This window comes from Octopus sinensis, linkage group LG6, assembly GCF_006345805.1.
Source record: "Octopus sinensis linkage group LG6, ASM634580v1, whole genome shotgun sequence".
Classification (NCBI taxonomy): domain Eukaryota; kingdom Metazoa; phylum Mollusca; class Cephalopoda; order Octopoda; family Octopodidae; genus Octopus; species Octopus sinensis.
Window position 1 is genome coordinate 117,358,451 of NC_043002.1, and position 15,060 is coordinate 117,373,510.

Here is a 15,060-nt window from a genome sequence, read left to right on the forward strand (position 1 = left end):
AATTAATTTCCTTTCTTTCCACAAAATTATAATTATCAGTTTTATACTGATGTTTTTTTTAGAAACTACATACAAATTTTATCATTGCAGATAATTTTACTTAAACAGAAAATGATTGTCACTTATATTAGTATTATATCCTTACATCATCATCGTTTAGCGTCCGTTTTCCACGGATTAATTAATTTAAATTGCTGCTGCATTAATTTCTAACTTCAGAAAAAAATGTTTGTTGCTTAGAAGGAATTTTCTAAGGTATAAAAAATGTATGAATTTTGTCTGAAGAGGAAAATATTTAATTAAAGCATTCCATTTCTGTGTTTTTGATTAATATATTTTTTTTTAATGCTATTAAATTACAATATTTTGTTGCCCTCTTTTATCGCCATAGCTTTTTAAGGATTGGAAGTATATAGTGAGCTTAAAACATGGTGAGACAGTTTTCAGAAAGTAGCATTTAAAAATTTAGGTATGACATCAGGGATACTGTATTTCTAATATTACATCTGATTAAGGCAGTGAGTTAGCAGCATTGTTAGCATGCCAGGCAAAATGTTTAGTGGCATTTCATCTGTCTTTACGTTCTGAGTTCAAATTCCACCAAGGTCAACTTAGCCGTTCATCCTTTCAGGGTTGATACAGTAAATACCAGTTACACGCTGGGGTTGATGTAATTGACTTATCCCCAACCCTGAAGTTGCTGGCCTTGTGCCAAGATTTGAAACCAATATTAGGCTTGATTTTTATTTATTGCCTTTTAATCAATGAGAAACATTTGTGAGTTAAGGTGAGCGAGATGAGATACTCCACTGCTTCTAGTATTGGCAGATTCAGATTTACTTAGTGACTTTGCTCACAAATTTTAGAGTGGTGTGGGGTAATTGACTGTATTTACCATGCTGCTTGATTGGAGGTGAAAGCTAGTGATTTTAGCAGGATTTGAATTAATAATTTTGGAAAAAAAAAACCCATTTGATTTTAGTGAAAACTTTATCCTTATTTAACATCAAATATCAATATCACTGAATTTTGTCTATTTGAATTCATATTTTGAATTAATTTTACGCTAGACACATGCACATGCATGTGAAGTTTACTAGTTTCTTTTATTCTTTTACTTGTTTCAGTCACTTGACTGTGGCCATACTGAAGCACCACCTTTAAGGGTTTTTAATCAAAGAAATCAACCCCAAGACTTGTTCTTTGTAAGCCTAGTACTTATTCTATCGGTTCTTTATACACACACACATGCACAACTGGCTTCTTTCAGTTTCCATCTACGAAATTCACTTGCAAGACTTTGGTCGGCTCTAGGTTATACTAAAAGACACCTGCCCAAGATGCCACGCGGAGGGACTGAACCTGGAACCATGTGGTTGGGAAGCAAGCTTCTTACCACACAGCCAAGTCTGTGTTTAGAGAAAGAGTAAAAATTAAGATTTTATTTGAAGTGTTGACAACCTTTCTTATGTTTCATTAAAAAATAAAATAAGGTTCACGTCTGTATTACATTAATGAATACTAACGTAATAAACAAAATGTGTACGTTATTTATTTCTACTTTTGGTGTTAAAGAAATGTAGAGGCCAAGTCAGTTGAAGATTACATTGAAAGTGCATTTAATTTAGACAAACCAGTTTTTCTTCATTCAGTTTCTGGTCGTAGTTTAACTGATCAACTTAGTGGAAGAGAAGAAGTTAAACAATACAATCTGTAATGTAAACTTAGTTATTCCTCCACCCTCACCCTTTTTTAAGTTGTGCAACTGTGAGGGAGGGGAGAAAAAGTCGAGCCTTTCTGATCTTGCTAAAAATAAGGATGCATTCTGAATCTATCAGTGCTATAATGTTAGCTGAGTGGAAGTGACTAGAAGTGACAATATATAAATCCTACACTAATATCAAAATATTTCCAAGCTTCTTTTATCTCAGGAATAGCCGAGATTTCATTTATATTTCTAAGGTATATATAGAACATAATTGAGGTCTGGTATAATAGAATTTTTATGAAGAACACACGCACACCAGACAGACTGGGTATGAGAAGACATTGGCTATTTTATGCTATAGATGATTGTATTGCTATTGACATAGATTATGAAAGAATAGTACATGCTATATAAAAAGAATGAATTTGAAACAATAACACCAGTGGTTGAGGTTGTTGAACAGAATTTTACAAATATTAAACATATTGGCCATGAAAATGTGATCATGCAAAATTGTTGACCCCTTAGCAGTATGGTAAAGTAATATTAAAGCAAGTTAGTGGAACAATTTTCCAACACAGAAATTCTTTTAAAAAATAGAAACATTTCAGTTGGGGCAATTTCTTCACATTGATGGAATTGGTAACACGTTAGATGTCTTCACAGTATACTTTATTGAAGTAAGTCATAAAGAATAATCGATTAAGTTCGATTTTTTTTTTTTTTTTTTTTTTTTTCATATTTTGTTGGAGCCTAACTGTATATTCCTTCCCTTAGTTCCAAGTTAATCTCACTAACTCATTATGAAAGGATTAATTCATCATTAAGCTTAGTGTCAATCAAAATGGAGTGAGAAAGTGTTAAGATTAATGATAGTTTTATAGGTCAATTTGAGATTTGTTACAGATTTACTCTTTGTATTCTTGTCATTTTGACTGTTTTAATACAATAAGTTCATAAATTCAGCATAGGGAAAATATCTTGATTTTATTTTCTGGCAAACTTCAAACTATTGGTCCTTAATCAAAATTTTACCATTTAATGTATGGAAACCCATAATTCTGGCTATTGTTATTTCTTATCCTTTTGTTTTTTACCCCAACTTCCTCAAAATAGTAATCTCCAATCTATACCCTTCTACTTCAACTTTCTGGTATTTTTATATAAATTGTCCTCAGTACTCACTATGTAGGCACAGGTGTGGTTCTGTAGTAAGGATTTTGCTTCCCAACCACATGGTTCCAAGTTGAGTCCCACTGTGTAGCACCTTCAGCAAATGTCTTCCATTATTACCCCAGGTCAGCCAAACTCTTGTTAGTGGATTTGGTAGATGGAAACTGAAAGAAGTTCATTGTGTGTGTGTGTGTTTGTCCCCCATCCCACCACTTGACAGTTGGTGTTGGTTTGTTTACATCCCATTAACCTTGCAATTGGGCAAAAGAGACTGATAGGATGAGTACCAGCTTAAAAAAAAAAGTACTAGGATCAACTTGTTCCACTAAACTCTTCAAGGTGATGCAGCATAGCTACAGTCTAATGACTGAAATAAGCAAAATATATAAATGTAACATAAGACCCTGCAGGCCCAATAAGATTTTGTCATATAACAACACCGGTTCTCTATATGGACTGTTCCTTACCTGTTGATCACTTGTTTGTATCGCAACTACTTTCATGAATAAGGACTATCCACATCTAATATAATAATGAGCATAGTGTTTTTATATATTTGTGTGTGTATATATATATATATATTTATAAATAATAGTAATAATAAAATGACAACAAAAGAATGAGACCTTGATATTAGGTAAATAGAGGACTATATATATATGTATAGTATTGGACACTCAGTAAGTTGTCATAATAGGACTCAGTTTCAAATGCTGGAGCTATGAGCTACGATGCATTTTCGTTGGCTATTTTGACAATAGACACTATGAAAAAAATCCGTTGAATAAAAGCAAAGTTACTCTGACTGGAAAAATTATAAAAGATGAGAAAATAATTAAAATTGTAAAAAATACATGCAATCATATTCTCACAAAACATACAAAACCTTTTGCATTCATGAAGTCTACATACGTACACACTCACAAACATGTTTATATATATGCCTATACACACACAAAACATGTGCATTTATGTGTTCATACACATCTCTACATGCACACACACACATACACACACATATATATATATATATATACATGTATAAATATACACACACATGCATACACATATATATATGGCTGACACCTTGTTAAGAACCATATAAGACAAGCAAATTATCCAGTCATATTCGGTTCTTACATGAACAAGGTGTCAGCTGTCAGATTTACTGGAAGATCTTGGCCAAGTGTAAACCTCATACCAACGGCAGTGGTAAGTGCGGTCTTTGTGATATGGAAAGATGGCTCATCTGGAAAAGTTCCTTAGATTCCACTACATGTCTAAATTCAAGAACTGAACTTTTTGGATCATGTCTACATATATCCAAAATACTTGCTACGGTTTTGGGCTCCCCAAGATCATGGATAGAACCTGCTATTTTATTGTTCTCGTACAAGCCTTCCATATGTCTTAACATTTTTTATTGTTTTATATATATATTTTTTATATTTTTTCACGTTTTCCTTTTTTAATTGTATGATTCTATACGTGTGTGAGTATATGTATGCATATTAAATGTGTGTGCGTGTGTATATATGTCTGTGTATATATGCAGTTGTGTATTGATAGGAGAGTGTATATATATGTGTATATCTGTATACATATGTACATATATACGTGTATGTGTGTGTATATATATGTATGGGTGTGTAGAGATGTGTTTATGAGCACGTAAATGTACGTATATGTGTGTGTATGGGTATATATATATATATATGTTTGTGTCAGTGTTTACGTATGTAGACTTTACAAACGTAGAAGGTTTTATATGTATTGTGAGAATATGGTTGCATGTATTTTTTATAATTTATATTTTTTATCTTTTATAATTTTTCCTGTTGATGACAGTAACTTCCCTCTTATTGAACAGCTTTTTTTTTTTAGCGTCTATTGTCAAAATAGCTGATGAAGATGCATCGTAGCGCTTAGCTCCAGCATTTGAAACTGAGTCTTCTTATGACAACTTACTGAGTGTCCTATACTATATGTGTGTGTATGTGTGTGTGTGTGTGTATATATATATATATATATATATATTGTGTAAGATATAAGTTAGAGGTTATGCAACCATCTACAGGATAGATGTATCCATAGGCACTCCTGGTATATAACCTCAGTATGTATGGTCCTTGTTATAAGGTGTATGGTAGTAGGTAATTTAAAGGTAAAACAGTGGTTTGATATATAGAGAGATGATAAGAAATGGAGCAATAATTAACAATGAGAAGTGGATCATTGGTGTTTTAAAGACATTATTCTAATTAAATAATGACTTATATATATTTGTCCAGAATCATGCCGGAGGAGGAGAGAAAATAGTAATTCAGTGAAGGAGAAGTAGTGAGAGTAATAGCCCTGACTGAGAGTGAGTGAGAGAAAGGAAGGTTGATAGATGAATAAGGAGGTGGGTTAAAAAAATCAATGTTTCAACTCTGTGTGAGTAATGTGTGTGTTTGTGTGTGTGTATACAAGGGAAATATGTGAATGTTTCTATGTGTGATTATTATGTACCTTATTTTGTACCTTACAATAAAATACTATAATCAGCCATCATTATTGATGGCACATGGTCAGCTAGTGTAACTAATAAACATCCAACTAACACTAATGGGAAAAACAGGTGTAAAAATAGATAAATATGTCATATAGTTCACACACATCTATATCTAGATAAGTTTGATGTAATGTATACATTCATTAAATAAATGCTAGAATCTGAGAAAATCTTGCATTTAAAAAAAAATCCCCCTCCCTACAGAATACAAACTTATCTTGTAGTCTCAAGTCAATACAGTAACTGATATGTGGCTGCATTAATCTAAAAATACTGACTTAAGGTTATTTTTGTACTTCAAAATGTCCAAGTTGTTTTGAAATATAGTTTTCATTTAATTTCAGATGATAGAAAGTTATGCATGTTGGATACTACTTTTTTTCTTTTCGTGTTTTCAGTGTGAGGTTTCTTTGTTGAATTGACAGTCGTATCTATTGATACTACCTATTATCATGGTGATCAAAAATAGTTTCTGTATCCTAAATCTGTTCATGGGTTTTCTCTCAAATATAACCTGACTTACAACTGATAGTAAAATGTTGTTGCAACAAGTTGTTTCAATTACCTCTGTTGTACCACTTTTGCTTTTATTGAAATAGAGCTTGATGCAGTTTTTGTAACTTGAAAATAACTTTTTTGTACTATTTGAAATATTTTACTTGTAGAAGCAATTAAATGAAAAAGTAGGTCTCTTATGAAAAAAGGCTGGGTAATTTTCAGACAAAATTTGCTTGCAAAAAAAACCCAGTTTCTTTCTCAAGCCATTAAACTCTTAAGAAAAAACTATATCTCATTGTCTAAATATCATTATCTAAGAGTATGTACTTCACCATTTATAGTTTTCTTGTATATAATGTTAGTATTTGTATGTTCCTACTTATTGGAAATATTATATGCAAAACATTTCAATTTTCTTTGAAATTTTATTTTCTCATTTTAATTTTTAATAACTTTTTTTTTGTGTATTGATTATCTAATCAATATCTTTTATATTTTGTGATAGATTTATGAAGCACATATTACTGACATAGACTTCTATGACAAGTTAACTATTGTTGAAGAAGATTGTAAAGTCAAAAATATTTTCACCCTTCTATGATCATTTTTTTTTCTTACTTTATATGCTTTGTTTCTTAATTTCGTACTGTTGAAGTACGTTCTACGTTAAGGCTTTCGGTTGGTCCTTATGTATTTCCCTATAAGTTTATCATATACATTAACGTAAGTGCAGGTGTGGCTGTGTGGTAAGAAGCTTGTTTCCCAACCACATGGTTCCGGGTTCAGTTCCACTGCATATCTCCTTGGGCAAGAGTTTTCTATATCCTGAAGGCATTCAAAGCCTTGTGAGTGGATTTGGTAGGCAGAAATGTGTGTGTGTGTGTGTGTGTATATATATATATATAGTGAGAATTTGCAGGAAAACAAAAGATGAAAACGGGTGTGTAAACAATTGTCCCCCACCAAAGCTTGACAACCAGTGTTTGTGTGTTTATGTCCCTGTAACTTAGCAGTTTGGCAAAGGAGATCAATAGAATAAGTAAAAGGCATAAAATAAATAAGCTCTGAGGTTGATTTGTTCAACTAAAGCCCAAGTCCCCAATGTAGCCACATTCAAATGACTGAAAACAGTAAAAGGTAAAATATATGTATATTGTAACTGGATTATGTGGGTTTGATGTGTGGACAGGAAGTAGTTAGAGAGAGAGAGGTAAAAGGAAAGAGAAATGGAATGAGGGAGAGAAGCAGGTAAAGCTGAGGTGTTTAAGGAGGCAAAGGTGAGAGGAGAAGGATTACTGAAATAAGCTCATTGGAATAGAAGGAAAAACATGTATTAAAGCAGTGGTTCCCAAACATTTTTGGGCTGTTTGCTCCCTTGGCATTCAGGCCACATTCCTAGCGTTCCCCCTCACCACTACATAGTCCACTTTCTGTAGCAAATTCAAAACAACTGTATTTTACAAGTAAAACTTAACCTAATTAACCCATTATATTGTTTTTACATCCATCACTCCCTTTTGGCCACACCATTATCACCGCACTTTTGTCAGTGCCTACTTTGGGAACCACTGATTTACAGCTATCAGTGATATGGTACCAAGTTTGAATATGTGAAACATGCCTTTCATTTCCTTTTTTAAGTGGATCAATGGTGTGTGATATTGCATGCTGATAAGTGAGTAATGGAATAGCCTGTTGTGCTGAAGTGGGTGGCAACAGGTTGGCCAGGGATACATAGTAGTATACTTCAAATGTATTCCTGAAAGTGATCAGCAAGGCCTTGACCAGCTTCTCCTACATAAAGGGCACTACAATACATATACAATATATAATACTGGAAGATGTGCAACAGAAGCTATAATGTGATATTGTGATTTAGGCCCAGCTGTGGCTGTAGTGTTGTTAATGTAGGGATAGGTGTTGCATCATCAGCAAGTGCATTTCAAAGTACCTGGTTGTGTGGAGCTGGGCACTGGGGAGGTTGTATGTATTTGTGTGTGTGTATTTATGTGTATGTATAATATATATAGTTTCTCATTGTTCAATTTAGATTTTTTATCACTGCTACTGCCTAGTATATTTTACTCACATGGATGCTTATAAAATATTAAGACTACCAAAAGGTTATCTGTGTCTCATTGAGGAGGGGGTGCCTAAATTGTTTGTTTATTGAACGCCAGGTGATATTCCATCTCCACTGTATCTTACACTTTGATTTATTACATGTTTCAACTTGTCTGATTGTTTGTAACTAATTTTAGTTCTTTCATTTTTTCTTGTTTTTCCATATATTTTTTTCTTTATTTATCTCTCCTTCACTTTCCTTACTTCTTATCCCTCTAGATCTCACAACCTTTTTTAATATCATTATTTGTACTTCCACACCTTACATATTTTTATTGATGTTTCTGTGCTCTTAAATATCAATCTGCTACTAGAAGAATCACACTCTTGCCACTCTTTCTGAACAAAAAAATTTGGTGCTTCTAAGCCTCTGGCTGGAATATATTGAGATTTCATATTTATGTATCAATAATAATTTCTACTTGTTTGATGTAGATTACTACATCAATCTGCACACCTGTTTACTCAATACACATTATTGCATCAACCTGTCCCTGAATTTTTTAAACAACTACTTAGGAATATATGTTTGCTTCACTAGTTATACTTATGATTACATTTATATACCCTCCTTTGTATATTATATAAATGATATAATGCCATACGTATGTTTGTCCAATTTTTTTTTTTTTTTTACAAACTCAGTTACTCAAGTTCTTATAGTCAACTATTGTCCTATGGAATTATTTTTGCCCTTAGGTAGTTGGAATTTTAAGAGTTTGGGATTTTCCTAGTACTAATCTGTTCATCTGTTGTATACTTATACTAGCATCTTTGCACCTATTTTGTGTGTGTGTACACACACACACAGGACTGAGTCTGACACTTTGCATTAAGGGAAAAGAAAATACAATATCTCATCCAAAAATAAAGGTGTTTTAAGAAATCAAAAAGTATCAGTGAGATTATGGCTGGGAGATAAGTTTACTCAAAGTAGCTGCCCTCAGTTTCCACTATGTACCTCAAGATGACTTTGGAACCTGATGTACACATTCCTTACTATGTCTCTGGGAAAATCTTCAAGCACTTCCTTGATCTTGGCTGCCAGCTTGGCCTTGGTGTTGCAGGCAGTTGGTGTCTTTCTCAACTGCACCACAAAGTAATTTATGGGATTACAATCAGGGTATTAGGTGGCCAGAAAATGGGGCTGATGAAGTCATAGAAATTCTTCAACCACTTCTGATTCTTTCTGAAGATAGGGCAAGGAACTGAATCCTGCTGCCACATATATAGCCTTTCGGCAGGAACCCTTTCTAGTCAGGGATTGCCCCCAGTTTCCAGTAGCTTCACATAGCCTCAAAGAAGTGAGGATGAACTGCAGATACAGTTAGAACATCTACTGTGTCACTTCTTGTTGGCCATGATTTGTAGTCTCTGTTGCAGCTATGCATATCACATCTTACAACCTTTAAGTGCACTAAGTAGCAGTCATCATGTTGGCATTTTGATACAAATCAATAAAACAGGTAACTATTTTCTAATATTCAGATGGCTTCCAGTCCTCCGTGTCAGTTAACTTTTATCAACCACAACTTTAATCATCATGACTGTTCACCAATACCTCAAGCTGTTCCTAAAAAAAAAGAAGCATAAAAAAGTCATATATATGGAGCATTTTTACACAATTTTCAATTTCATGACGGGGGTAGTGTCGAAAAGTTGTGAATTGACATCAAAATAACTGGTGAAAAATCTTAACTCTGCGACAATATCTTCTGTCTCCACAAACGCACCTAAAAATGGGAAAAGCGGGGAAAAAACCCCCACCTATTTATTAGCTATGAAATAGTTTTCATTGCATCTTCTTTGGGTAGCTTTCAAATGACTGTGATGAAATTACTCTAAAATATGACTTAAACATACTTTTTTCTTCGATTTTGTCTTCTGCTTCCTCAAGGAGGGATAGGGCGGGGTACTGTAATTTACATCAATATGAAAAATTTTTTGAATTTGATAAATTACAATATTTATGATATTTTTGCATATTTTGAGGTATTTGTGGAAGCAAAAGATGAAGTCACAGAAAAGAACATGTTGAAGTCATATTTTAGAGTAATTTCATCACACTCATTTAAAAACTATCCAAAGAAAATTGTATCCAAAGAAAATGCAATGAAAATTGTATTTTATAGCTAATAAATAAAGGGGGCATTTTTTCCACTTTTCGATATGAAGACAAAGATATTGTCACAAAGTTCTAAGATTTTACATCAGTTATTTTGATGGTCATTCACAACTTTTCTGCACTACCCCTATCACAAAATTGGAAATTGTGTGAAAATGTTTCACCCTCTCATACATCATCATCATTGTGCATGCATGTATATATGTATATTTAAGTGTGTGTGTCTGTGTGTATATATATACAAACATACACACACTCCAGTTATTTTGAAGCATGTTTAAAACTGATGATAAAGCATTTACTGATTGTGGGACTTAGTTGTGAGAGTAGTTAGATTTATTGTAAAATTCATGCAGACTAGCAGTTGAATCCCCAATGGGATTTTCAAACAATGAAGAACACTACTCTTCAAGAGTGTATATAAGAAGATAACAGATCAAATCCTCATTAAAAGAGCAGGATGCTAATGCAGCATTTCAGATTTGTTGTAAAGATTTCAATGAAAGGAGAATTATAAAATTTAAAATTCTATAGAAATCATAGTTTTACTCTTACTAAAACCTTTCATTTTCTCTCATTTGCAGTCGAGTGGTACTTCCCATGAAAGTGGAAGAGGTAAGCAAGTTTGATTTTTGTTTTTAGAATTACATATAGAAACTCTTACTTTTAAATAGTATTGTTGATCCATGATTTTTTTTTCTATATGTATTAATTTTCTTTAACATGTATTGACAGAAATAATTGAGGTATTAAATTGCTGGACCAAGTGATGAAAGTTACAGAAAAGGTCAAATCTCAATTAAGAAGAGAATTAGCCTAGATGAAGTGGAGTTTGAATTTGTGCCTGGAAGAAGCACCACCAATACCTTCTGTTGAGGCAACTGCAGGAGGGGTACTTGGCCAAAAATAAACCTGTATTTGGCTTTTGTTGATATGGAGAAAGCCTTTGACAGGGTCCCTCACTCCCTTATCTGGTGGGCAGTGTGGAAGCTAAGGATAGATAAGTGGTTGGTGAAAGCTGTACAAGCCATGCACAGGGATGTTGTCAGTAAGATGAAAGTTGCCAAAGAGTATAGCAAGGAATTTAGTGTACAAGTGGGAGTCCACCAGGGATTAGTTCTCAGCCCCCCTCTTGTTTGTCACAGTCTGTAAGGCTATAAAAGAAGAATTTAAGACTGGCTGCCCTCAGGAGCTCCTCTACACAGATGACCTTGTCCTTATAGATGAATCACTACCAGACCTATAGAAGAAATTTCAGGTATGGAAAGAAGGTCTAGAATCAAAGGGCCTTAGAGTTAATTTAGCAAAGACCAAAGTCCTAATAAGTAGGAAAACAGACAAATCATAGATCTCTTCAGGGAGATGGCCCTGCACATTACGTAGAAAAGATGCTGGGAGAAACTCCATACGGTGTCTCCAGTGCAGGCTATGGACATATAAGAGGTGCATTGATATCACTTGAAGATTAACAGAGAAAGTACTCTTTACTTGTGGCAGACGTGCAGGTACATTAAACACCAGGAATATACAAAAAAATAGACTCCCTCAGATGTTAGCGGGGATCCCTAGAATTAGCAGACAGTTTCCATAACTTAGGTGACCGAGTTGGTAGTGATGGCAGTTCCGAAAGCATAGCTGCTAGAATAAGAACAGGCTGGGCAAAGTTCAGAGAACTAATACCTCTGTTAATAAAGAAGGGCCTCTGCCTCAGAGTGAAAGGCAGATTGTATAATGCCTGTGTACAAACAGCTTTGCTGCATGGCAGTGAAACATGGGCTGTGACTATTGAGGACATACGAAGGCTTGAAAGAAATGAAGCCAGCATTCTCTGCTGCATGGGTAATGTCAGTGTGTTTATAGGATTGAGTGTAAGTCATTTGAGAGAAAAACTGAGTATTACAAGGCATCAGATGTAGTGCAAGTGAGAGAAGACGGCACTGGTATGGACATGTAATATGTATGGATGACGACAGCTGTATCAAGAAGTGCAGATCTGTAATTGTGGAGGGAATATGTGGAAAGGGTTGACCTAAGAAGGTGTGAGACGAAGTGGTGAGAAAGGTCTTAAGACTTTGAGCCTCACTGGAGGGATGACAAGGGACTGAGATTTCTGGCAGTTTGCTGTGCTTGAGAGACATGTCAAGCTAAGTAAAATCACAGCTGTCCTTGCATACAGGAATATCCCCTGCATCACTCTTTAGCTGAACGATCCTAATCTTGCAGGCTTGTTAATGCTGGTGCTACTTAAAAAGCACCTGTACCGGTGCCACATAAATATACACTCTAAAGTGGTTGGTATTAGGAAGAGCATCCAGCCATGGAAATCATGTCAAAACAGACATGGAACCCAGGCAGCACTTCAGCTGGCCAGCTCCTGTCAAACCATCCAACCCATGCCAGCATGGAAAACAAACATTAAATGATGATTTTATATATATATATATATAGGTTTATTGTTCCATATAATATTTAGGTTAGGTTATGTACTTTAGCTCAGAACTCTTGTTTTCCTCTCTATTCTATTACTTAAATCCATTTCTTAACTTGGCTTTTCATTCTCCTGGTGAGATTGATAATGACATAAAATGTTGTATCAGCAAATAGATTGTAAAACTAGTACAAAGTACCAAACACTTCCTTGAACAAATTGAATTTCTGATAGGCTAGTATTCTATTGAACTGTCTTGCCCTATCCTCTATCATGAGATATCCAGTTAGTATTTTAGTAAGCTGATAGAATATCTGGCTCTATTAACCTGACTTGGTTTAAGTAGTTAATAATCTAATATTTGAAGTGCTAATTTGGTCAGTAGCCACAAGAAAACATCGGTCTATTTACAGTAAATGAAAAGAAATTTGAATTTGTAAGTTGATGGAAATTGTTAATATTTAATATAAGCAATTCATTAGTTATAATATTAATGAATTTTTCAATTGAAATTTCTACTTGGTAGTTGTGCTCAATTTTGATAAACATATGCAGCCAAAGATGTGTTGTTTAAGAAGTTTGTTTGAAAAGTGTGTGGCTTCTGGATTGCTCAACACCTTGACCAACTGTCTTCTATCAATGTCTTCTGAGTGAAATAGAAGGAAATTGTTTGGAAGCCCCTTGGAGAGACTGACCATGTACACCACTAGCAGAGTCCATTCAGATGGAAGCACCAGGTCACCAGTCTGAGGGTAACTTCCTTCTTTCCACCAATCTTTAAACTCTACAGAGAGTGATGGTGGCTATCCCACTTCCTCTGACTCTACTATTAAGAAAACAAGGTTACATTATTTCTCTTTATATTTCCCATGAACTGTATTAGGTGATTATTGCCAGAAATGTTAGTGGCAATAACATCATGATGTTTACCTTTACTTGAAAAACACTTCAGTTTATAAACAACCTCTTGGTTTATGAACAATTTTTCAAGCATAAAACCTCTTGAATGATGAATGGTGTGTTGAATAATGAGTACACAAGCTGGCAACAAAAGTTGGCTACAAGCTGAAAGTATCAGTGAGAGATCATCAGTTGCTGTCCTGCTTTCACTTAGTGCAAATCCTTGCTTGAATTCACCATGCCTTCTCTTGAATTTCCTACAGGAAAAATAGTTTCAATTTATGAACATTTTGGGTAACAAACAACCTTTAGGAATGAATTAAATTTGTAAACTGAAGTTCCACTGTAATATGTTTAGAGCTTTGCTAAATGTTACCTTTTCTGCAGGTTTGGTTAATTGAATTTTCTTTACTTTTGTCTTTATACCAATACTACTCGTGTAGTCACTCAATGATTAGACATGATGAAATCCTGTGTGCAGGTACAGAATATGGAGTATGTTGTGTACAGAAGGCTGCTAGGTTGAATGACACAGTTCTTTGGCAACAAAACTAGTAAAATCAACTCATTTGTCATCATATTCTCAAATGATAGATCCATAATTGTAATTGATTTAATATATTACCTACAGTTAGTTATAGTGCACATTTTCATATCACAATACATAATTAAATAATATATAATCTGTGGCAGATAATGCAAGCTGATTAATTGTTAATTGGCAACTTTGCTTACAGTGCATCTCTACTTAAAATTGCAGAATAGAGTTTTAAGTTCATGCACGACTTTGACTTCTATGAATTTTAGAAAATTTCCTTCTGGGTGTCCTCACAGTATTTTTGTTGAGAAAGTGTAGATGCTTTATCATATCTAGTTCATCCAATCAAAGAAGTATTAACAACTTAACATTGTCTTTATAATTCATGTTCATATTATTCTACACTTGTACATCTACTTAATGATTTTTCCCAATGTTACAGAAGTATTTCTAATTAGATTTTTTTAATACTCATTACATTAAATATGTTAATACTAATTTAACTATAACTTGTACAAAGGGTGCTTTGTGGTGAGGCAAGAAATTCATATCTGAACGAGATTTGCAATTTACAAAAAAACTGGATAGTTTTTATACCAATTTCAGCTTGGAATCTAAGATAGTTTATGTAGACATATTACTGCAACATTTTATCTACAAATCTTTAGATTAGAATTTAACCTAAAAACTCCAATTCGTTTTGATTGTTTATAGGTGTGTTAATTTTAATGGTGTGTTTATTGTAGCCAGTATATTGAAAGAGAGAAAATGATAAATAGTTATACATAAAAACAAATACGAGGGGCGTTCAATAAGTAATGCCCCTGACCCACTTCCCATAGCAGTAGAGCAACGAAACTTGGCACAGTGGTTAGTCTTTTTTTACATAGGAACCACCCAGAGTTACGCATTTCTCCCATCGTTTGATGCAGCTCTGGTGACTGTTTTTGTAGAAGACCCCAGCTTGGTCCTCCAACCACGACGTGACTTCAGAAATCAAGGCTGCATCATA

General features: G+C 34.1%; 1 protein-coding gene across 2 annotated transcripts in view; it reads left to right on the forward strand.

Annotated features, from left to right (window-relative positions):
• LOC115212784 (phosphatidylinositol transfer protein alpha isoform) overlaps window positions 1–15,060 on the forward strand; it is an 86,182-nt gene that overhangs the window by 21,220 nt on the left and 49,902 nt on the right. Inside the window, exons 1-2 of one of the 2 annotated variants that reach the window (XM_036504287.1) lie at window positions 3,540–3,547; window positions 10,767–10,797. In XM_036504287.1, coding sequence (XP_036360180.1) covers window positions 10,783–10,797 — 15 coding nt within the window. In that variant the 5' untranslated portion in view covers window positions 3,540–3,547; window positions 10,767–10,782. Of the gene's footprint in view, window positions 1–3,539; window positions 3,548–10,766; window positions 10,798–15,060 lie in introns of those variants that run through there. The other variant, XM_029781473.2, reaches the window with a different exon arrangement.